Source organism: Boleophthalmus pectinirostris, unplaced genomic scaffold, assembly GCF_026225935.1.
Source record: "Boleophthalmus pectinirostris isolate CB_2022bp ecotype Guang Dong unplaced genomic scaffold, ASM2622593v1 HiC_scaffold_12, whole genome shotgun sequence".
Lineage (NCBI taxonomy): Eukaryota > Metazoa > Chordata > Actinopteri > Gobiiformes > Gobiidae > Boleophthalmus > Boleophthalmus pectinirostris.
The window spans coordinates 23,208,833-23,233,781 of NW_026571018.1; the positions used below are offsets into that span (position 1 = coordinate 23,208,833).

At 38.3% G+C, this 24,949-nt stretch overlaps 1 protein-coding gene across 5 annotated transcripts in view; it reads left to right on the forward strand.

Moving 5' to 3' along the window:
* The window catches only part of zmp:0000001168 (signal-induced proliferation-associated 1-like protein 2), a 34,788-nt gene that overhangs the window by 6,448 nt on the left and 3,391 nt on the right, over positions 1 to 24,949 (forward strand). For 3 of the 5 annotated variants that reach the window (XM_055148307.1, XM_055148308.1, XM_020922834.2), the window contains 14 exons: positions 12,776 to 14,262; positions 14,388 to 14,512; positions 14,591 to 14,779; positions 15,507 to 15,681; positions 16,692 to 16,795; positions 17,420 to 17,577; positions 18,555 to 19,161; positions 20,135 to 20,409; positions 21,176 to 21,526; positions 21,989 to 22,115; positions 22,226 to 22,352; positions 23,742 to 23,840; positions 23,921 to 23,990; positions 24,461 to 24,539. In XM_055148307.1, the coding sequence (XP_055004282.1) occupies positions 13,167 to 14,262; positions 14,388 to 14,512; positions 14,591 to 14,779; positions 15,507 to 15,681; positions 16,692 to 16,795; positions 17,420 to 17,577; positions 18,555 to 19,161; positions 20,135 to 20,409; positions 21,176 to 21,526; positions 21,989 to 22,115; positions 22,226 to 22,352; positions 23,742 to 23,840; positions 23,921 to 23,990; positions 24,461 to 24,539 (3,582 nt within the window). In that variant the 5' untranslated portion in view covers positions 12,776 to 13,166. Of the gene's footprint in view, positions 1 to 8,583; positions 8,809 to 11,677; positions 11,878 to 12,775; positions 14,263 to 14,387; positions 14,513 to 14,590; positions 14,780 to 15,506; positions 15,682 to 16,691; positions 16,796 to 17,419; positions 17,578 to 18,554; positions 19,162 to 20,134; positions 20,410 to 21,175; positions 21,527 to 21,988; positions 22,116 to 22,225; positions 22,353 to 23,741; positions 23,841 to 23,920; positions 23,991 to 24,460; positions 24,540 to 24,949 lie in introns of those variants that run through there. The other 2 variants (XM_055148309.1, XM_020922835.2) reach the window with 2 other exon arrangements.

The following is a 24,949-nucleotide window of genomic DNA, read 5'->3' on the forward strand; positions in this document are numbered from 1 at the left end:
TTCAGTGTACCAGCGCAGCCCATCCTGAAACACCAAGTCTCCCTGCGTTATGTCATACACAGTATATATTAAACCATTAAGCACCACTGTGGCTCCATCTCATTGTCTGCTACAGGCCAAGTGCACTCCAGGGTATTCAGAGCCACTGAAAGCCAAGCAACATTCAGCCCTACCCCATGCCAGAACATGGAGATACTGAGAGATCAGAAATTCCCAAACCACGTCACAGAACAGTAAAACATAACCCTGAGTGAGAAGACTGTGTACCACTTTGTGATGTAGTAAACATCAGGATCAGCATGTAAAGGTCCTATAAGCAAACATGACTTTTGAGATTTTAGAACAGTGTTGTAATTGATTTGCTTTATCTAAATGTACCATAAAAGTTATTATATATGTGTATGACACAGTAATCCAGCTTATTAAGTATGCATTAACACCTTGTCTAGTCCTGGTCCAGTCTAGGTTTGATGTGGTGAGTAAAGTATTCCTCATGTTAACAGCTCAAAAACCATGCTTCTTTATATCACAGACATCTTATCAACTTTGACCTATGCAACTCCAGTTTAAAGCTTGATTAAAACAGCTTTACTCCCCAGTGCACCTGCAGCTCTTTTGCCCTATAAAAACCTGAGTAATGCTTGATATTAGACCTCACTCAACCAGGAAGAGACTGTTGCCTTTTCTTTCGCGTCAGTCATGATGCAGGATGTAGAGACATGCAACCTTAGGGCCTCAAAGTGAACACATCAGGCAGGGTACTGCCTCACTTCCTGATTTATGAGTTTTCATACTAGACAAGCACCTCACAACTACAGCTATTTTTACCCATTTTTACCCAGAAAATTCAGGCGCTCTGATAAAAACCTGACAATCCAACAGCATGTAATAGTTCAGTGAGTCAGGGCTAGTTCACACAGTGCACAACTGTATGACGCAGTTTGTGTGTTTTTAAGCAGAAGTTTAAAGCCACAGATAAACAGCGTGACCTGTTCCTCCTTTAACCTTTGCACACAAATTCTCCATTTCTGCTACAGGCTCCAGAGCATTTTGTTTCCAGTGAATCATATTTTTGGCATTTTGGTGCATAAACCTGCTCTATGTAGGTCACAAGGTGCAGAGATGTGGGTGCAAATGACTGGCTGCAATTTTCAGATATAGTCAATGATCTCTGCTGTTTTTTTATAGGCTAGAGTATTTTTAAACTTATTTTACCACCTCAGAAACAAATAGGGCAACCAGTGGTCTATATTTTAACCTACTCACATGACCCAAACAAGCATGTTTTACACATAAATGTCTAAACCAAAACTAAACCTGAAACCTTCAATAAATTCTAAATATTTCATATATCAGTAGTATTATTTATAAACACTATGTACTTATTGTCTACCAAAAATCTTTAGCAAAATAACAAAGAAATTTAAATATCATTGCTGTCATTGTAGTCTTCACAGTGCCCATCATCTTCAGTTTGCACTTGTTCAAGGTCTTTCACAAAAACAGAAAAATAGATGTCAGTTTCAAACTAATGATAGTATTTTGTGTCCACTTAGATCATAATTGTAATGGCATGTGACTTATATCTATATTATGAGTTATGCCTCTGCAGTAAGTCAATATAATAAACTAACTCATGAAAACAAGAAGAACAATTGTATGTGCTATATGCTCTGGACTTTTAGCTGTAGTTCTTTAGTTGTTTAGGTGATGAATCGTTCAGTGGTGTCTTAGTTGAACAAATGTTTTATTGACTTATTATTGTTCTGTAATTATTTTAGATTATAAGAACTGATCTGCACAACAGTAGAAAGGACAAAGCATGGAGTGAGTGAACTGAAGGTTTGGGAGTGGCTGGACAGTTGTATCTGTACTTACGAAGATGCTGTTTACTTGGGGTCTCTAACCTTTTTCCTTTGGTGAGCTACTTTTCCAAAATGAAAATGGCCTTTGCAAGGAACCGAGATAAGAAAGATGTGGGGTAGAGTTAGATGCCTAAAATAAAAGCCATGTCCATTTATTAGTGCACTGAGTTAAGCATCAACATGATATATTTGCAGTGGTAATAGTTATGTAATTAATTCATTTGTGAGTTATTCAATGTAGTATGTGTAATTCTGAAGTCCTTGAGCTACTTAGAATGGGGTGGAGAGCTCCCAAGTTACAGGCTGGAGACCCTAGGTAAACATAATTGTTTTTGGTGAGATTTAATAATAAAATAATTATAATCTTCAGTGCTGCATCCCCTTTTTGTTGATTAGTCAATGCACAGCTCATGTCTTTAGTCGACTAAATACCCCTGAATTTCAAAGAAATCAGTAAATAGAACTGAAACTGAAACTGATTGAAAAAAAAAAAAAAATTTCAACTCTCCTGATTTTATTTATTTGAAAATTGTGTAGTATTCTGTATTAGTTAGCTGTTATTAAGTGTTCTTAATATAGACAAGAAGACAGATTTTCCACTTGCTAAACTTTATAAGACAGTAGGCATTGTTTGGGCGTGAAGGAGACCAGTGTCTGTGATATAAAGTCAGATTTCCACTGCAGACACACAGACCGTTTTTTCTCCCTGTGCTGCCCTTACAGTCCACAGAGGAGTTACCACAAAACTGTTGAGCTCCACATAATAGATACAGTCATAAGTTAAGGACCACTCACACACACACACACGCGCGCGCACACACACACACACACATCTCAAGGGGACAGACATCATTTCCTGTCACCGTACGGACAGATGTGATACAGTTTTGTGGAGTCAGCAGAAACATGGAGATAGAAGATTGAAAGGGTTGCTCACTTTTTAACATTAGCGCTCATCACTCCCTCCCATAGCGTCATTGTCACATATACAGGAAGTGGCAGCTCTTTGGCAGCTTACAGGTTTGAAGTCATGGCAAATCCCAGATCAAACAATGGATCATACTAGTGCTTTTACAATCAAGTGCATATTAAAACAATGCAGAGGTAGGTGCATGCCAAGGGGAAGTGGTGTTTTATTATAGACAATAGTAGAAGGAGCTTTTTTGAGTGAACTTCCTCTGTACTAAAAGAGGAGCTCACTCTATGGTTGTTTTAAGAAGCAGTATGCAACACTGGAACTGATAAAAAGAAGTGAAATTTTTTACAATTACTGTTTGGGTGGACATGTAGGACCACAGACCTCACGCTTTACTGTAACAAGCCAAACAGGTTATCGCAATAAATCTCCACCAATGGTTAAGCAGAACTAAGACATGAATAATTAAAGATTAAAGTAACTGTCACCTCAACTTGCTCTCTGATTTGAATTTTTCATGATTTTTTTTTTTAAGAACACACAAGGGAGAAGGAGAAATCATGGAAATATGGATATACTATTAGACACACTGATTTAGTGTTGTTATGATATTAAAATTTTTAAAATTAAATTTAGATTGTAAGGACTTAATGGGTTTTGTTTTCCTGTTATGTAACATTTGGAGGGCTTTTTCCTACTTAAAAGACAAAATATCTTAATCACTATCACTATAATTTTCTTTTAGAATTTTGAAACCCATGAATAGACTTTAATTTTAATATCACAAAATAATAGCACTTTCTTTACGTCACTATGAATCACAGTACAACACTAGTTGTGATAAAGCAAATAACATATTGTTTTTTGTAGTACTGATACCTCCTCAAATGAGTATTTAGTATTAATACTAGTATTAGTATAATTTTGTATCTGAGCCATATTATGGGCAGCTTGACCTCCACATGCCACTTCAACAGTGTGGCCATACAGCTCCACTGATGCAGGCTAACGCTGCATTTCATTGATGCATTTGTCAAATGGCCTCTGGCATTTCATCTTTCTAGATATTTTAAGCTCTGGTGGTGCAGCCAGTGTTTTGGTAAAGATTATTTGGTATGCTGTGACATCTGATTTATAATCCCAAAGTGGTCTCTAGATGCGAATTTGCTTGTGTTATCTGTCAACAGCGTGACGTATTGTGAAAACATCATTAGGCAACTGTTCACTTGTAAAAACTTGCCTTTTTCTGGGAATATTTATGACTTCAAAGTGCAGTGTAGAGAAATGCTTTTTCATGGTCGCACCTTTTGGTAGAGTGAGTAGCTGCGTGATACAAGACAATATTTGTTGAGATTTCAAACACCTGCTGTTTATCTGGCACTTATCTTCTGTTTGATTCAGTGAACTGAGGAAATAGTACCATCCGTGCTGGCATATGTCTTTAGGGAGCAATAAGCCAGCCTTGCATGTGCCAACAGTATCAATGAAAAGACAGATAAAACACATCACCAAAAGCCAGTGCGCTGCTATGCACTTAGTCGCCCCTGGACCTGGCCCAATTCACTGTCCGCAATGAGGAGACGAGAGCGCAGCACTGCAAACAGCCAGGAAGCCTATAGCAATGTCAGCCATTTGACACGACTATTTTTGAATCCAATCCACTCACATTAACACACAGTCACTGTTTAAAAGCTCTCAGTGCAGCGTCACGTTTAGCATAGCAGAGTAGTGAGTGGTGATGCAACCTGATCTTGACTGTAACAGGGTTTTTGAGGGATCAATATGAAGAGTGAGATCGAGCCGGGCTTTAAATTTCCCCAAATCAATCAGTGTTAGAAGTTGATTTAGGCACTGTGGTTTGGAATTGGAAAAGCTTTTAACTATGAAGAGAGACAGGGACATTACAGCAGTGGAGTACTCTGATCAGATGTAAGTGACTCCTGGTTCACTTTCAGACAGGAAGTCATGTCACACACAAACGTGACAAAACCATGGTCATAATTGTCTGCCTCGTGAATATGTGGCTGGTACATTTTACAATATAAGCTTTTCAGCTTGATACTGTCACCGCAAGGAACAAAACTCATGTAAAATGTCCTTTACATGATAGGGTGTTCAAAATAATGATATCTAAATATTAATTGATAATTAAACTACTATTAAAACTAGATACTCATTTGACAAGTATTGATACTGAAAAATCATAATCAAATAAATAGGACAAAATTTTACATTTACTGAATAGATTACTAGATAATTTTAGAGTGATCTTGTGCATTGTTGAACTGGTAGACTAGAACTAGACCACATAATATTAATTGAAACTGCCATTATCATATGTTGAAAATTACGTTCTATTGTCTAAAATACTGCTATTTATTATCTACTCCCCTCACTAATACATGATCTATATTTAAATGCAAATCTGTTGAACCTGCTTTCCTATAGATGTAATTCTATTTACTTTTAGGCTGATTTTACCTAAGAATTACACATACTTCAAATCTACAAGTTACTCATAAGGACTACACGTAGGTATGTGGGAAGTGTTGAATCAAAATGATGACAGTACTCATCCTCTTAGGGTTGAAAAGTCACTAACTCTTCCTGTTTCCTGCAGAGAGCTGTGGGAGGGTACACACATGTCAATCGGCCGTGACTTCCTCAGCAGGGTGTATGAAGCATTAGACTCTTTGATATTCATGGTTTTGTCCTGGTCAAATAGCCGATTTAACCACTTTTTAAGTAATGTCCTTAAATTTAAAGGTGCCACATTTAAATATTTAGGGTGAGATGCAGCCAACTTCTTGTCTCCATGAAGACATTATTGCTTTGCCTGAATTGTTTCAGAGTTTGGTCTTACATACATCTATTAGAGTGTACTCAATTACACATGTTTTAATGCTCATAAATACTTTCTTATTGTCAACAGGGTCACCTATCCACAGATCTGACAAGTAATTTTTGAGTCGTGGTGTCATTGCTTTTCTCCATGGACATAGATATGTTTAATGCCATGCTGTGGGACTTTACAGGCAAAGCAATAGCATCTTCATGGAAACAAGCACCAGTTACATAGTGCACAAACCTTAGATTCATGCAGGGTTCAATTTATACTGGTACACAGAAAGCCCAATATGTTCACTTGTGGAATTTGGTCAGAAAAGTTTAAATATTGCACTTCACTAGACAGCCTCTGCTCTAGATCTACTGATCCTTGTCCTAGAAAATGGGGAAAACCTCATTAGCTAAAGATGGCTTCCTCACCGTCATGTGACCTATGATGTGACCTCAAAGTAAATTCAAGGCTGTCTGGTAAAAACACATTGGCTAACTGTCACTAAACAGCACCACGGCCTGTGTTTAGTTAGCAGTGGGACTGAGCACAAGCTGAAAATGATACTGTCTCTTATAAAATTAGAATTGTTCACTTTCTTGTAGGGTTGTTAAAAATATATGTGTGAATTTGTACTAAAACTAGAATTGTGACCTATTTAACAGGTGCCGATAAAAAATCACATTGGACTGGTGTAGTTTTAGAACTATCTTTAATATAACATGATACAGATGGTAGTGTGGAGTGGCAGAAACTACTTGATTTTTTATTTATTTGTGGTTTTGAAATTGGAAATCTCTGCACACCAAAGTAGGTCATAACCCTGGAACAATATATCATGTATCAGCAACGTAACACTACATACACATACACATAAGTGCATATATCACATAATAACACTTTTTAACTTAAAAATCCCTTGCTCTCATTAAGCATTGAAGCAAATGACGTGACTCCACAGTATAACATCATACCGTGGTATTTCTATCATGGTTATCATACCATGGAAATTTCATACTGTCCCATCCCTAGACACAGGGCAGACCATTCTCGCTGTCTGCTCATTGATTTAGAAAAAGGGAATTGCCTCCCTCCCTTTACGATAGCAAATGACCTGGCTCCTTGTTGCAGTTAACTATACTTATTTGCTCATGAAGGCCCATTTTGAAGCCTCTTATTCATTCTTGGGACTGATAAGGTTTCAACAATGATTGTCTGGGCATTCTTTTTGCAGTGTTAAATAAATACATTTTATAATGAACTAACTATGTGATAATTACTGACATTTATCCTTCCCCAGTTCATCAAAATAAAGTACATGTAGTAACAGTCATATAAGGGTTGCCATTGAAGACAGGAATAAGTAGCAAGTAGTGCTCTAAATCATGCATTTCCTTTATGAAAAGACATTTAATCCCTGAGTGCTTTAAATGGGTTGGGATGACCAGTATGGTGTAGGTCAGGTTTCTGAGGATGTAGTGGTGTAGGGCTGTGGTCCAGGGAGCATCAAGGTCTTGCATCCTGTTCAGCCTCTGCTGCCCAGAACTCACAAAGACTAACACAAGGCACAGAAAGTGTTGTCAGAGTAATACGCAGCATTCACCAGTGTGAGCCAGCATGACCGTTATTCACCTTCGTTATTCACCTTAATGGAGGAAAGAAAATGCAGCATGGCCGTCAGAGCATTAACTGGAACTTGTTTATTAACATTAACACACCAAGTGCCGACAGGCAGGGTCGGAGGTCACAAGGTATTACAAAATAAAATTAAAATTGAGAGCACATATATTAACAGTATTGTGAGAGTGACCATATGAGCAGCTGGGCTTCAGGAGAGCTGAGAGGAGCATCCACCCAGCTCTTTGGTAGACCTGGGACATTTCATATTGCTGGTGATATGTGGTCATATGTTTGGGGATGATATATAATTTTTAATATTGTGATGTAATTGCACATTTTCCTCTCAGATGAGTAACTTAAAGTTGCGCTGTGTAACTTTTCTGGTGGAGAGCCTGTCACCTACTTGTCTCCATGGAGTTATTACTGTTTTGCCTTCATTATTCCACAGTATAGAAATAAACCTGGTAATCATAATGTAGACAGGTTAATGGTCAGATCTATAGAGAAGCAAGCCTGCACAGGGCAGGTATTTTTGCACTGTAAAGCACCTGTAATTGAGCAAATGCAAGGGAGATATGTTCAATACCCTACTGTCGAACATTCCAGGCAAAGAAATAACATCTCCATTGGAGAAAAGCAAGTAGCGGACCCTCCACCTTAAAAGCTACATAGTGCATCTTTAAATAGCCCAAAACAAGTTCAAATGTTGTAAAAACCAACATTAGGTAGTCTTATATTTTTTTAAATGTTATCTTTTTGAGTGTATTGCCCTGCCTACTCTTTGGACACTGATTTTCTGTGGACTTACTTCTGGAAACGATGCAGCTGTGACATAAGGTCATGTAATCTCCTTAAGCTTTTCAGAAAAAAAAAAGATTAAATTGACGTCTTTAATCTGTGGAGACTTTAAATCAAGATTGTCTTTTTATGAGGCCACGCAACATTTTGATTTAACTATTCCTGTGCTGTCGTTTTCCCATTGTCGTTTATATATCATCATTATATAAGAAAATCCACACTTAGAGGGACATAGATTCACTCTTCATTATGGCACCTGTTAGTTGGTGTGATATACAGTATTGGATAGCAATAGAAGATTTTCTCTTCCAAGTTGATGTGTGAAAAATGGAGAGGGATGAGTGTAAGCATTTTATAAGGAAGCTTATTCAGCTCATAATATGATCACAAAAATAACTGTGAGAATTTTAGAATAATAAAATAAGAATAAACTATTGTCCCTGCAACATTTGAACAAAATTATGTTTAATCTCACAATAACTGAAAACACTAAAATCGAGTTAATTCAAAGGTAATTTTTCTGGTCTTGTTTGACAGATGTGACATTTAAATAGTGTTAGACCAACTGCATACTGTGAACCACAAATACAAGAGGAAGGGACATGTATTCAGTTCCTCTTCACTTTGTTCTGCTTGAGGCACATCAGACACTTACCGACAGGACTGAAGACTGTCTGTGTAGAACTGATAGTCGCAAAATGCTGCAACTGTGTATCTGAGACACCTGGATCAGTGAAAGTTTTGAGCAAGAAGGAAAAGTCTTATCAGCAATGGTAAGAACACTGTAAGCTTTCACATGCTCTGTTTATGAATTTTGCATATTGTTCAACACAGGGGAAATACTTATGCACCATTAGACATGTACTGCAATCTGCAATACTGAATTTGATGGAATATTTAGTGTGTAGTATTTGCATTAAAGATACTGTATTGTACTGTACTCTCACTCTAACAAAACTCCTACTCTGTGTTACTTTTGCAGAAGCTTAGGCAAGGTCAGTGATAACAGACTGTAACTACTGCACAATAGTTAACAGACATGTTGCAAGAAAACTACTACTTCTGTCACTATTACTACTATATACTATTCTAGGTTCTGGGTGATATGACTGAATCACTTTTTTTTAAATATATTGATCAATCACAATTTTTATTTGATTTTCTTTTGTCTTTGTACTTTCCTGAACATTAACAACGTAGCTTTTTAATAATTTATATTTAATACAAAGAAGAATAAAATATCCAATAAAAGTCTGAACTCTAACTTCAAACCACATGCTTTACTGACAGGATTGGCTGGAGACCTAAAAGACCCAAGCATATCATTATGGATTCCTGATCTTGATTAAATGCAAATTACACAGCTAAAAAATACATTTATTATTAACGCTACTATTACAGTTTGCGAAACACAAGGAATATTACGTCGTGCAAAATAGTTCACACAAAAACACTGTTATGAAGTCATGAATAAAAAGGCTAATTGATGCAGCAAACTACATACTAATGTACAAGATTTGTGTGTTTGCATTTTTCCCCCAAAACTGTTACAATGATTCTCCTGTTCACCAGTAGACAAGGCCTGTTACTCGATGCACAGAAACACCAAACACGTTGCCATGGAAACTAGGGTTTACTGGGTGGGGGTCTTTGCAGTATATAGGATTGGTACAAAGGCCTGACTAATATATGTCAAAGTTCACCCAGTACTGGTTTCTGGAGAGATTAGTTTGCATCTTTGCTTATTTATTTAATTTTCGTGTAAAAAATAGCCCGTCGCCAATATTTTTTATATTCCCACTATTTGTTACGGATGAGAAAATTGATCGCTCACACATGGCTCGGAGACACTGCAATGCTGCTGCGTGGTGGTAATGATTGGACAGAGGGAAAAAGACATTTGTGTGGTGCACGTAATGATGTTTGCGAAAGGTTCCCAGAAAGAAACATGAGTGGGGTTTTAATGCACCCGTGTAGGACTGGCACCATGCAGATTGTGCTGTGTGTCCTCCAAGTGTCAGATAAAAGTAGCAGAGGAGACAAGGAAGAGCTCCATCCTCAGCTCTTAAAACATTCTGCGCAATGCTCCATTTCAGCTCCATTTCTGAATTATTTCAATATATATAGTGAAGTGTTGCAAGGTTTAAAAATTGCATTACTGTTTTTTCCATATATATCTGAAAATGTGCTTTAAGTGCTACTGTTGAAAGCATGTCAGAGGAGATAGACTTTAGGGTCATTATGTACTCTACTGTGTAAAATATATGAAGAGTTCAATAGCAAAAACAGATATCTCTTGAAAAATGGCCATAGTGGATTTTATCAACAAGAGATGGGACAGTAAAATGTATTTGGCTTTTAATAAATATTACTACACTAAGTTCAAGCCTCCAAAGACAAATGGCAGTTGTCTGTTTTTGCAAAGGAACTCTTCATATATTGTTTTGAATATAAATATTAAACATTAAACATCAACTTGTATCTCAAAATAAAAATAATGAACTAACAGCAACTAATTTCTTCTTATGTCAGTGTCGTTTAAGTTGTTATCCTCTATCCTTATCTCGAAATCTCTAAGATGCATATTACTGTTCAAAACTTTGGTGCCATACCAAAATGAATTATTTGCTGTTAACCTTTTGCAGACCTCATTTGAATGGAGTTCTGACAACAGTCTCAGTTAACAATGCACAGTGGTTCATTATTCACCAATGTTGTCATAAATGTAGTTAAGACACAATCAAATACAGTGTTCTTTTTAAAGAATAACAACACATTGAGTGAGTTTACTCCAGCACAGTGATTAAGAGCCTTCTAAGAGTGACGTAAATGTCAGTGAAAGATGTGGCCATTCTATTGAGACTTTGGAATACTGAGTGCCTCAAAGGTTAAGCTGTTGTTATTAGAGTTACAGCCAGACTGCACACAATAGATAATCTATGTATAACTTTCATACAATGGGGCCTTCACACTGCTACTGCTACTACTGCTCTATTTATAGACAAATGAACAATGTTTGCAAAAATCTTTTAGTAACTTCCTTCATGAATATTTTATAAATTGTGCTTCACTGTGCACTAACTTTTTTGGTGGAATGTCCGTCATTTGCTGTTGCCATATAAATGTTATTGCTTCGCCTAGATAAAATGTTATGGCCCTCTGCTTATCTTTATGCATGGAAACAAGGAGTTTACATTATCTGTTTACGGGCAACAAGAACTCATAATTAAATAAATGTTAGATAAATAGATTTAATACCACATTGTGAAACGTTTGTGTCAAAACAGTAACATTACCAAATAAAGAAGCAGGTGGACCTTTTACCATAAAAATTACATAGTGCATGGTCAATTAAAAAAATGAAAAACAGAAAGTAAATGGATTGTGTTCTCAACAACTATAGCATTCACAGTGTTCTTTTTAAATACAATTTATTTTTAAACTGAAGAAATGTGCACATGTTAAACAAGTACTATCCTTCTTTTATGATCCCTCCATCCAACTGCAAGGAAATGAACAGAACGTGAAGGAAGGATATATAGGAAACAAAGATTTCTTGTGACTTCCTCTCTACGGGCTGCAGACTTTTATCTATGTTAGCGAGTGTCTGTTCTGTCTAGCTTTTTTTCTTTTTGGTTGCAGCTTGCACCATTGCACCTGCTCATAAGGCTGCGGGCCAAAGAGAGTCAACAGATAACACAGATGCATGACCGCGTGCAGCACACAGGAAGACACATCTGATTGAGAGCTGCTAAAGGTTTCGACTTTAGTTGTTTGACGTCAGTTCTGGTTAGTACCAGGCAAAGATAGACACTGTCTGAAGTAAACAAAACAGAAAATGGGTAAGTCACGTATGAAGCTTTTGAAAGTATAATACTATTGTCAGAAACATTAGAAACTTGTCTATAGAAGGCTTCTTTGTGGTTTTTTTTTTTTTTGGTTTTCTCATAAGCAGGAAACTCCCCCCCATATGTTCACACTATTGTGAGTTTGTTCCAGGTGTGATTGGTTTTAAGTCTGCAGTGACGCTATTTGTGTTAAGTGTTAACAGGAAATCAAAGGGCAATATAAATGTCATGTATTTGGTTTTCTGAGGCAAAGTGGTTGTTGTATGAGGAGCTTGTGTCTGCACAACACTTAAGCTGCATTTGGGGTTTGTAGTAATGTGCCTGGTGGAGGGCACTCCAAGGATATGACATAAAATTTAGCATTTATTCATTTAGATGTTTTAATTGCAAAAAAATGTGTAACTGGGCTCTCTGGACACAGACAATGCCATACTGTGAAACCTTTCAAGGTATTAACATCTCCGGTGAAGACAAGTAAGTTATGGACCCTAAACCAAAAGAATTGCAATATGCATTTTAGGAAATGCATAATATACCAAATTAACAAGGTTAGCCCCTATCATTACTTTATTATTATAGAAGAGAAAATGGCCAGATCTGTTTGGCTATATGCATCAGTTCTATATTTGTAAGCAATCCTGTGGTAAATTGTGCTCTGTAGTTGACTGACCTTTAACTAACTCTCGACGAACAAATTAACCCCAATTAAGCACAATTAGCGCTAATGCAATTACCTTGGAATATCTGTGAAGTATCTGAGCAATCATTGAGGTAACAAGTGGGACCAACAATTCATCTGGATGTGTAAAAAAAAATATGCAAAATGATTTGTTATTGTGAGATCATAATATTAATAATACATGTTTTTTTTTGTGTGTGTGTTCTCGTTTAGGTGGCCAGAAGACAAAAGGAGAGCTGCAGTGCACACGAATGGACCCTACATTAGATTTGATACAGACAGACCCTCTCCTGCTCAGAGGATAGAGAAGACACATGCTCTATGATGAGAAGCTCCTGGAAAAGTACATCACACCTGCACATATGCACGCCTGTGGGGCCCGTGCTATGAGTAACACCTCCAAACTTTTTCATTCTCACTTTCAGACTCAATAGTTTCACGTCAGAATTCAAGTCAAAGAGGCATTTGTGTTTTAAGTGGTGTGAAAAGGCTCTATATTCGTCTCACGCTGGGATTGTTGCACTGTTCCCATTTTACAGTCACACCTTAGAGACAGTGAAAGCATCAGGAATTATTTAAGTCTGGAGTCAGATCTACAGGCACAATGCAGTCAGATGACCTCTTCATTCGCAAGTTCCGCCGTCAAAATGTGCGTCCCCCCATTGCGACTGTGAACTTTGACCCCAAGAGGGATGCAGGTGTGGTGGAGTGGCCTCCAAGAAGGGAAGGCAATGGGACAGAGGCAGACAGTCTTACCCCAAGTCGAGTGGGGTTAAACCTGAGAGCTGTGGGCAGAGGACACATCATGCAGAGGAGTAACAGTGATGTGACGTTAGGGGACTTGGACTCATCTGGGAAGGCGGGGGGCAAAGCGGTGCGAGTGGAGAAGGTGGGAACAGGGGCACAGGGAGATTCGGGTTTGTTGCACAGAGAGTATGGTAGTCTGTCCTCTCTGGAGCGACAGACACAGACCCCTGAGCCCAGCACAGAGGAGCAGGGCCCACTCAGTCCCAATGAGCTGCGCTTTAAGGACCCTTTCCTGCTTTTAGGTCTCAAGGGCAACCCCCCAGAGCCTGACGGTTTCTTCAAAGGCATCACTGCTTTAGCAGGAGAGTCCCCTAAACCAGTCAAGCCTCCGAAACCAGAGGGACTCACAAAGAAAACCAAGCCCACACCTGTCCCACAGCTTGCATCATGTGACATCGGCGGGGGGGCCTGGGTGAGAAACTTTGCCCATTACGACGTTCAGAGCATCCTGTTTGACCTCACAGAAGCAGCAACAAACAGAGACAGCATCGGCCGCAAAAAGAACATTACATCTGGAGCTTCAGCCGCCTCTCAGCTCCGACCACTGTCCCAGGGCAATGCATCCTCTCCTGCACAGGGAGGGAGCACTAACGGGGCTAATGTGGACGATTCCGAGCAGTCCATGCTGTTGGATGAAGGTGACGGTAATGACAATGAGCTGCTGTTAAGCTGTCCACATTTCCGTAATGAGACCGGGGGAGAGGAGCAGGTGGGGCTGGGCCAGTCCCACGGCAGACAAAGGCCATGGTCCAGTCTAAGGACCCCCAATGATGCTGTGTCCGTGCTGGAGGAACCCCGAGAGAGCAATGTCCAGCAGCAGGGCAAGAGTAACTACTTCATAGAGCATGCAGACCTGGGAGCCCACTACTATCGCAAATACTTCTACATGAAAGGTATGCACCACGGAGCAGAACACATAAACACATGCTTTATAATTAATAAGTAATTGTGAAGATACATGTAATGACCAAATTGTTTGGGCATTAAATGACGTAGATTTGTTAATTCTCAATGGTAGAACATCAAAATTTCTTTGGGATGGATGACCGTCTGGGCCCTGTGGCAATTAGTTTCCGGCGAGAGGAAAAGGAAGGGTCCAGTGGATCTCAGTACAATTACAGAATCATCTTTCGCACCACAGAGGTAAATGTTAAGCTGTAATCCAGACTGTTTTACTTAATGGCAGTGCTTGAAGAGAGGAGTAAATATCTCTCTTTACAGATGAAGACATTGCGAGGCTCTATCCTAGAGGAGTCAGTGCCCTCTGCTGCGCGGCACACCACCCCCAGAGGCTTATCTCCTAAAAGGCTGCTGGAGTTCATCATGCCTGAACTGAACCTGCACTGTCTGCGCCTCGCCTCCAACTCTCCCAAAGTCAGGGACACGCTGCTCAAACTCGACGAACAAGGGGTCAGTACAAAGATACAACACTGTTCACTCTGGCAGATGAGTGTCTTGGTAGGCGTTCATTTGTTAACTACAACATTAGCAGGTTATGGTCGGATTTTGACTTTTTCCAAAATGTCCAAATAACTATTGAATAATTAGATTTTGACATTGATCCCGCAAGATAGGACCTATCAGAGGTTACAGGCCGACTTTCATTTAACTTTTAACAGTTTCCAGTAGTTTTTTGCTAACTAACGTGACACAGGGCAGTCAGTGTAGATATCACATAGATATTGGGACAGCCATACTGGCTCTTTCTAAAACCTTTTCTCTGGATTTTCACAGACTTATAATGGACAGAGAGTGTCATTGATTTGAACTGAAACTTGAAATCACCTTAAACTGACGTCATACGGATAATTTAGACAGTTTCTTTGGAGTTTGCATTTGTTTACATTGGCAACTACAAACAATATTGTGGCATGTGGCAAAAAATAATAGGGGGTGGTGTTTTATGTGTTATTTGTGGATTAGGGTCACAGTATTTTATAGGATTCTTCATCTTGAGAGGATTTGTAACACATTTGTTGAGGTCAGTAATCTCCTAGACCTTCAAGTTATAATATACAGTATAATAAACTGTTTACTGTGCAGTATTACAGCAAGCATCGCGTCAAGGGTATGTGTATATTAAATGTAAATCCTACACAAAAAAGATTAACAATCTTCTGTTTTTTATCTCCTATAGCTGAATTTCCAGCGTAAAGTGGGCATCATGTACTGCAGATCTGGGCAGAGCTCAGAAGAAGACATGTACAACAACGAGAGTTCAGGACCAGCATTTGAGGAGTTCCTGGACCTGCTGGGGGAGCGAGTTCGGCTCAAAGGCTGGGAGAAATACCGTGCTCAGCTGGACAACAAGAGTGAGCTCCAAACACACTAATAAGCTAGGGTTGTAAAAAAAATCTATACTTGAATACTAATCAATATAAAAATCAATGGAATACAGTACCTGTGGTCATCAGGGAAATGGCCACATAGAACACATTTAAAATACACCCAAGGAAATGACTTCTTAATCTAACCTGTCAGCATTCTCAGTAATGTACTTTTTAATTCACTCTGAATCATAGAGATGCAACTCCATGTTTGCTTTGTTTTTGTGGATTCTAATATTGCCTTTGATTTTTAAGGTGTCTTTTCAACAACTGTCCCGGAACAGCAGATTATAAGCATTTACAGAAATGTTTATTAATGTACTTTGTCCATGTTTAATAAACTAATAAAACTAAAGCCAAACATGCACAGTAGATAACGTCCTCCTGCTAAGGTAGTCTTTATCATGTCTATAGCTGAACATTTGCTAGCGAAGAATGGGTCAAATGCAGAGGACAAATGAACTCATTAGGACAGTAAAGGCTAATATCTTATAATTAGCCTTTATAATAAAGGCATAATCTTATACTGATCTGGACAAGTACCAATACTGAAAAAATCACCCAAATACTACAAAATTGTACCTTTCCTGAATAGCATTAATCTATATCAAAACTAATAAGACAATATGGAAAGATTAAAATAACTACTATAAATTTGTGATATTTTTATTTATTATTTTTTAAATATATTTTATTTATTGTAGTATCAAAGCAGTATTATGACCACACTACTACACACTCAGCGATGTGCCCTGTCTCACCTTGTTACAAATATCCGAAGGGCATCAGTGCACCAAAGATAACTCCTACCTATCTCCATGTAATCTGAGTAATGCCTGCAAAATAGCATAGTCACTGCTGATAATCTGCCAGCTGCTTACCCTTCAGTGGAGTGCAGGAGACCACTGAAAATGGGGTTGACATATCCATCCATTTTGAGTTATTGTGTTTATATGGAGATAATAATATATGCCTTTTTTTGTTTGTTTTTTCAGCGGATTCAACTGGAACGCACTCACTCTACACACGGTACCAGGACTACGAGATTATGTTCCATGTGTCCACCATGCTGCCCTACACATCCAATAACACACAACAGGTACAGACAAACTATGCATTGTTTTGTTTTTTTGTACCAGATTTAGCCTAAAAATGCCCTATTACTGAATTATTAAATACACTTTCTGGAGGTGACATCTCCCCTGCATGATTCCGTGGAAGTAGACTTAAAACCATACTTTAGAGCATTTTTCATTGAGATGGCTACATTTTATGCCATACTGTGGTACATTTCCATAGAGACAAGTTTGTGAAGATGCAAGCCTGGTCACAAGGACACATCTATAATATAATAAACAAAACAACTAAAACAAAAAACATGCTTTTATCCTAATCTGTTTTTTTGTCTTAATATTATGTGGTGAGGCACGCAAAGCACACAATCTGCGGTGGGAATTCTATTTATGTAAATCTTAGTCTTTTTTCTTTATTAAATATTCATAGATAAATTTGAGAAGGGACTTGTAAGTTTACTGAAGTAAGTGTATCACATGCACAATATAACATTTCCATTCACCCATGAAAATCTTTTTGCTTTTGAGCTGCTTTCATAGGTTCATAATTATTTTAGTGAGCTGGTCCATTTTTAATCCCTTCTTCTATTTTTGTTATGGTTTAAACTTGTGCTATATTGGGTGACAGTTTTTGTCTGTTCTCTTTTTAGCTGCTGAGGAAGAGGCACATTGGGAATGACATTGTGACAATCGTATTCCAAGAGCCCGGCGCTTTGCCCTTCACCCCCAAATCCATCCGCTCCCATTTTCAGCATGTCTTCATCATTGTCCAGGTCCACGAGCCCTGCACAGAAAACACCTACTACAGGTCAGCACATCTCCTTATACGTTATGCATAATGTTTTTGAGAACGCAAATGTGAATTTAAATATATTTAAGATAGAACTGAAAATGTCAAACAGAAAGAAGACACAGGATTTATTTAGCTATTGTATATTTGCTGTTCAGTGTATGTTTGGTTATTTACTTGTTTGTAGTAGGGGATAAGTATGTTTGTAAATAAGTTACTCTACTACTGAAACAATCACGCTATCTTACATTTTCAAAATGATAAATGTATTTAGTAAATTACAAATTGTATGACATCAAGTGAATCCCCTGAGTTTGGTGATTGATCAGTTATTTTGACATTTGGCTAACAATTAGGGCTGGGAATCGCAGGGTCCCTCACAATTCGATATGATACTTAATACATTGCTCATGATACGATATTATCACAATATGGCAATAGATAAGATAATCGATATATATCACTATTTTTAAGAATCAAAAACATTTTATCAACAGTTTTTCTTTGTCAAACCACTGCTTATGCAAAGTTAATGTGGAATAAACCAGGCACAAAATAATTTGGTAAAATACAACAAAAAATATTCACTCATAATCCATGATAACAATACTGAACAATACTGAGATTTTGATATTTTAGCACACTCTTACTGTCAAGAGACCTAGTTTTAAGCATTCAGCTGAAGTGCATATTCGATATGCATCACAAATTCACTGTAACAAATTTGTGCCCCTTTAAAATCAGCCTTAGCCCCCTGTTGTGAATGCTGAAGAAAAGCTCTAAACAACACACTCTCGTAAGAATTATATTGTTTTATATTGCATACAAAACTTGCTCCAAACCATATAATGATGCAGTAACATTTTTTATGTGGATGTTGGAGGTTTCTTATTCTGGGCACCACTTGTTTCGCCCAAAAACTAGACAGAGACAGATTGACACAGTGGCTGGACTCTTTTTCTCCCTCTCATTCCTCTCTTGCCTGTTTTGCTCAGGGTGGCTGTGACACGCTCTAAAGACATGCCATTATTCGGCCCACTGTTTCCCAAGGGGGCACGCTTCCCCCGATCTTCTGCCTTCCGCGATTTCCTCCTGGCAAAGGCAGTGAATGCCGAAAACGCTGCTGAGAAGTCTGAGAAATTTAGATCCATGGCCACCAGGACACGACAAGAATACCTCAAAGATCTAGCAGAGAATTATGTCACCACCACACCTATTGATTCATCCACCAAGTTCCCTCTGCTTTCTCTTGGGGGCAAACGAAAAGACAAGCAAAAAGGGGCCAAAGGAGCAGAGTTACACAGCGCTGGGGCTCTGGTTTGGGCAGTGTTGGTCAGTAGTGGGGACGAAGTGGAGGCAGGGGAACATAGACTGTCCTGTTTGCTGGGGGTGTCTGCAGAATCAGTAGTTCTTATAGAAAGATGCACAAGAAGAGTAGTGTTTAACTGCTCTTGTCGGGACGTGATTGGCTGGAAGGCAGTGACTGAGGTGAAAGACGGGGGTCCAAGTTTGGATATCTTCTACGAGCGAGGGGAGTCGGTGTCCATGAGTGTCCCGGAGGCGCAGGTGGAGGACATAAAGGAGGTGGTTCAGAGGTTGGAGGTGAGTCTATCTATCCTCACTCTAATTTGAAAATAAAAGAGGAAAAGAGGAATATGTTACCTGCTTGTTTCCAAGGAAATGTTATTTATTTGTATGGAATGTTACCTAGTCTGGCATTAAATTGTATATCTGAATAGGCTTGCCTTTCCCCAGATCTGACCTGTAACTTGGCCTGCTTGAAGGTGTTACATTCTAGGCAAAGTAATTACTTCTCCATGGAGCAAAGCAGGTGTCAGACCATTCACCACAAACGTTCTATTAAAAAAAAAAAATTAAAGGTATAGTCTACCTTTAATGCAACATTTTGCTTTTTGGGGGAGAATTGATTTAAGCTTCATGCAATATTAGATGGATAATTGCAGGCACATTAGCAGAGTAGGTAACACTTCAGTCTCTTAACTAATAATTGTTCGGAGGAGCACAGCAATAATTTTCTCTGATTGAACTTTATCTCAGAGGGCCCATTCTTATTTTATTACAATTATGAAGCTGTCTAGAATGTTTTACTTTGAGCACTGTAATAATTCCAGTCATTTGCCTTTTCAATGACAAAACATTTATATTATAATTTTATATAAAATTTTTCTACATTGATACAAAGATTGGGTGACGAAAATAAAACATTGTCATTTTTCAGTGTAATTCTATAGATTTCTAAATATATTTTTTATCTCCTTATAATCTCGAAAGTATGGTCAATTAACATAAACCCATGAAAAAACATAATTTTAACTTTATGCACATTTATTTAGTATATTTGCATGCCTAATGTATAAACAACCACAAAAAAATGCACGCATGCATTGAAATCCTCCAGCTAAGGTAGTACTGACCAAGCTTAGATCAAGATCTGGAGATGTGTCCCAGGCATGGACCTGCTCCTGACAGGTTGACCCGGGGCCCCATGAAGGATCAGTCAAAGGCTATAAAATATACTTTAACCTTACATGTTTCTAAACTCGTTTATTCTCAGCTGGTGACCCGTGGCTGTGAGGCTCTTGAAGTCACTCCCCTACGTGATGGCGTGGGTCAACCCGGTTTCTTGATGAACGAGGAGGGCTTTGTCACGGAGCTGCAGCGCTTCTGTTACGCGGAGAGCGGGGGTCTGCAGCTATGGGCTCGAGTAGTCCGTCTGTGTGGTCACTCTTTGGTTTATCTGACTCCTGAGGAGAGGACCAGGCTGCTCCGGACTGCACACAAAATCCACATCACCGTTATCCCACCAGACGAGAACGGAAAGCCTCGTAGGTGAGCTGAGCTGGAGATAAAGTCAAGACTAGCTTTTATAACGAGCTAATGAGGCCACTAATGGCACAATCAAACAAGAATAGGAGACAGGAAGGGGTGGTTTATAAGAGGGATTTTGTGGAGAAAATCTGAAGAAAGAATATGTCAGCGCTGCCCTGTTATACACCTGCTGGCTACAAACCAATCAAATGGTGTAATGACCTCTAATTGTGCACACAGCCATTGGGGCCATTACTGGCACACTTTCTTTTCAGCGCAAGTCAGTGAGGGTCAGTAAAAGCCACTTTAAAAATGTAACCAATCCAAAATTAGAGGTCCCTTTAGCGCCAGACCTCAAATTAGCATGTTTTAATTTAACCAAAAAAAACTATTTTTTTAAATAAAATTTTTCACACAGTGTTACCAAAGGTCAAAATTATTCCCATTATGATGTAACTGCTTACTTGAAGTACATGGTCTTTTTAATCAACTATGACAATTTAAAAATGATAATTTTAGTGGTAATCTTGTCCCAATAAAACACATTATTATTATTTTACAAGCCCAGTACATGTAAATTGTTAAAGAGACATAATGCAAAGGACCATTCAGTTTTGCAGCCTTGAACAGGAAGTCAGTAGTCCCACTTCTATTATTAACTATTCTTCAACATTCTGGTTTACAAACAAAATGTTAAATTATGTTAGTGCATTTAAAAAATCAATTCTACTCATGTATTTTTATTTTTATGTGGTGTAGTTTTATCTCTTTGTATTTTTATCTGTAGAAGTTTCTCAGAGCTCTATCAGAAGGCCATCATGGATGCCGAGTGCAAAACTGAAGAGAACCAGTCTGGAGAGGCCTGGGTGCTGGATGAGAGGGAGGAGGCAGAGGACGAGGACAGGGTCATCCAAATGGACATCAATGAGGCAGATGTAGGAAATACAAACGAGCCCAGCACCAAAAAGCAGAGTGAAAAAAGTGAAGAATCACTCCTCATGCCTCCCAGTTTACCTCTGTTACGAGCAACATCACTGCAGGACCAACCAGCCAATCAGAGCCAAGACGAGTCCTCCACACAGCTCACACGCAGCTTCTCATTGGAGAGACAGCCCTCCTTCAAAGACACATTTGATGGGTATGTTTTTAAATGTTTTGACCATAGGAGGGGGCTTCATAATTGGTTCTTTTTTTCTTTTCAGTGGGTTGTGTCTATTTTATTTATTTATTTATTTATTTTCTTTTTTAATATTTTTTTTTCTTTATTTAAGCAACACCAAATGAAACAATATAATATTGCAACAATACATGTCATAATTTGTTTCTAATGTAACCTACTGTATCTGAAATTTATTTTGAAAGTTAAATTATGCTTTTAAATTGTCTACTGAGATTCCTGTTTTCATCTATAGGTAACATTTGCACACAAAAAATACATTATTTTTATAATTTTTTTATTCCACAATAAATGATTAAGACATTTTATTATATGTCAAGTGAATTACATACCCGCCACCCCTCCAAAACAAATCCCAGACTGTGTCAACCATATTATATCATATACACTATTATATGTAACATAGTATTTTTAATTTTGCAGTGATGTATATGATAATGACCCTCTGAAGATTGACCACCACATCTATGAGAATGTGGGAGAGCTGAGAGACGCCACCCCTGATCTGATTCTGGCCGTCAAACCTAAAGTCCCACTGGAGGAGGAGCAGGTGACAGACTGAATATAAATAAATACATAAATTAATTAATAAATGAATGATTAAAGAACAGTTGTATTTTCTTGTTTATTTACATTTCTTTATTCCCTGTTTGTTTTTAGTTTCTGGGGACTGACTTTGGAGATGACAAAGCCTCTGCCAGTGACGGTTCTCTCACTCGGATGTCATGTATTGACCGAGCTGAAAGGAATTCACGAGCCCTGAGTCTTCACAACTCCATCACAAAAAGTGAGCACCTTAATATAGTAACACTGTATTTTTACTGCTCTTTATGCATTTTACTGTCCTGTTACTTGAACCAAAAATGATGGCTTTTGACCCTCTGTGCCACAATTCTTGAACAAAAAAAGATATTATTTTGATTATACCCATGTACCCCAGAGGATATCTGATGGATTTCCAACAAATATCTCATTGTGTCTCAACAGCTGACTCCTCTATTGTGATGCAGATTTTAAACAATTACACATGTTTACAGATCAATTTAAATCAGAAATTCCTCTTTTCCAATCTTTGTGCTCTAAACCTCTGCTTATTATCGTGTGGTGCTACCTCTTTGTCCTTTTCTTTTATGTGCACTTCCCCTGTCCCACTAATCTAATACAAGGCCTGCTCCACTGCTACCCCCTGCCAGCACCCAGATAAAAGCAGGACAGATGGGTGGTGGGAGGGGTGGAGTTAGGCAGCCCCAAATTAAGGAACCCCTCTTTCACCATCTGGTGCTCCTCTGCTGGGACTGTACCATCCTCATCATTTAACCACCTCATGAGCACATGCTCTGTCAAAACTCTTATGATGTTTGTGGGGCAGTTATGTTGTAGCACCATTACATATACTGTGCCATCCAGTGTGGGAGAAAAAATATGCTTATGCTTTTTGGATATTAGACATAAAAAAACATTAATAAATAAATCTTTATTCATTATTTTATTGTTTTTGTTAATGTTGTATTTTATCAGACGAATTGTCTCTTTGTTTAGTACAATTATAAAGCATTATTTAATTAATTATTCATCTCTTTATTTATTAATTCATTCATTTTGTAATTTTAAAAAAATGTTTTCATCACTTTTCATCATACCTACTTTTGAGTGAAACACACACTAAACAATTAATTATTAAAGGTCCTCATAATTTATAGTGTACTCCCTTGGTTATCCAGAGTATGTAAAGCAATACTGCCATCTTGTGGAGACTTATTGTTACTGTTCTCATGTCAAGTTGTGCCATGACTGTAGTACACTGCAGTTACACTAGTATGTTAGTGGATGTGAGTTAAAGATGCTGTGTAGCTTTTCAAATGGAGGGATGTTATTGCTTTGTCTAGAATGTTTGACAGTATGGCATTAACTTATCTAATTTATTTCCATGGAAACAGGTGATGTCATCAGGTCAAATTACACTGTTCTGGTGATCTGCTCATTGTTAGAATGTATGTTTTTTGTATGCGATATAAATGTGTTTAATTCCAAACTATGAAGCACTTCAGTCAAAGCTATACCATTTCCATGGTGAACAGCAGGCAGCTGACCCCACCAAAATGTTACATCATAGTGCACCTTTATATTTATACTTGTACTGTTGGTACGGTGATTAACATGTCCTCTTCCCTTGCAGTCCTCTCAGAGACGACAGACTCGACTGAAGAGGAGTGGCAGTCCATTGCAGACCTGGCCACAGCCTGCCGCAGTATCCTGGAGGCCCTTTCACGAGAGGGTTAGAACCTGCATTCAACACTCTTTACCACATTTAGTGCATTTTTATTCATTTGTTTATAACTTGTGTCCTTTTTGCAGATCGTAAAGGCAGTGATTCATCACAATCAGGAGATCAAGCAGATGGGAAACAAAGGGACTCAAAGGATAGGTAAGTGGCGGGATATTGATTTACAGATCTGACACAATTTTTGGTCTATTCGATATTTATGTATTTGGATCATTTAATGCCATGTGCATTGCCTAATTAATTAAAAACTATTGCTTGTCTCTCCCAGACAAGGGTATGAAGTGGTATTTTCTGCTTGTGCAGTTTTTGTGGTGATTACTTGAACCTCAATCGAGCATATGACCAATACTCCATGTAGATAAAGTTCTTGTACAGATGATGTTTGCTTCATACATGCTGCTTGTTTTCTGAGAATTACAGAGCTCCGGACATGGTTCTTCTGAGCTCTTGAGTCTGTCATTGTGATGGATGGTTCAACCAATCAAGGAAATTGTGTAGGGCACTTTGTAACAATCACATCAGAGGGTGCAGGAGTTTAGATTAATGTAAATGTATTCGCATCTTCAAATGTGAAGTGGGCCTTTAGTAAGACTGTTGTGATTTTGTTGCAGTGACTCTCCGGGCCACCTGGAGGAGAAGGTGTCACAGCTTGAGTCCATGTTGAAGAAGCTGCAGGACGACCTGCAAAAGGTGCTCTAAATTTCATGAACACTTTTTTATTGTGATATTTATTTTTAACTCCAGTCAGAGCAGAGACAAATAGTGTAAATTGTTTATATTGTCTCCTGACATTTGTAAATATGATATAAATATTGCAATACTGTATATTGAGTCTAAATGTATTTAAATGTGAAAGTACTGTCCTGTTGAAATCTCACTCCTGCATTCATGTTTTCTTTTGAGGACATATGTGACTACATCCAATAATCCTTTCAGAATTTGCATACTCCATTACTGTGCCTTATGCCTCCAGAAAACAATAACAGGAACTATGCAACACTATACAAATGCTCATTCTCCACCCCCCACTCACTCATCGTGTTTATGAATCTACTGAATGTGCAGTGGCAGCCCAATGATCTCAGCATCATTCAAGTGAA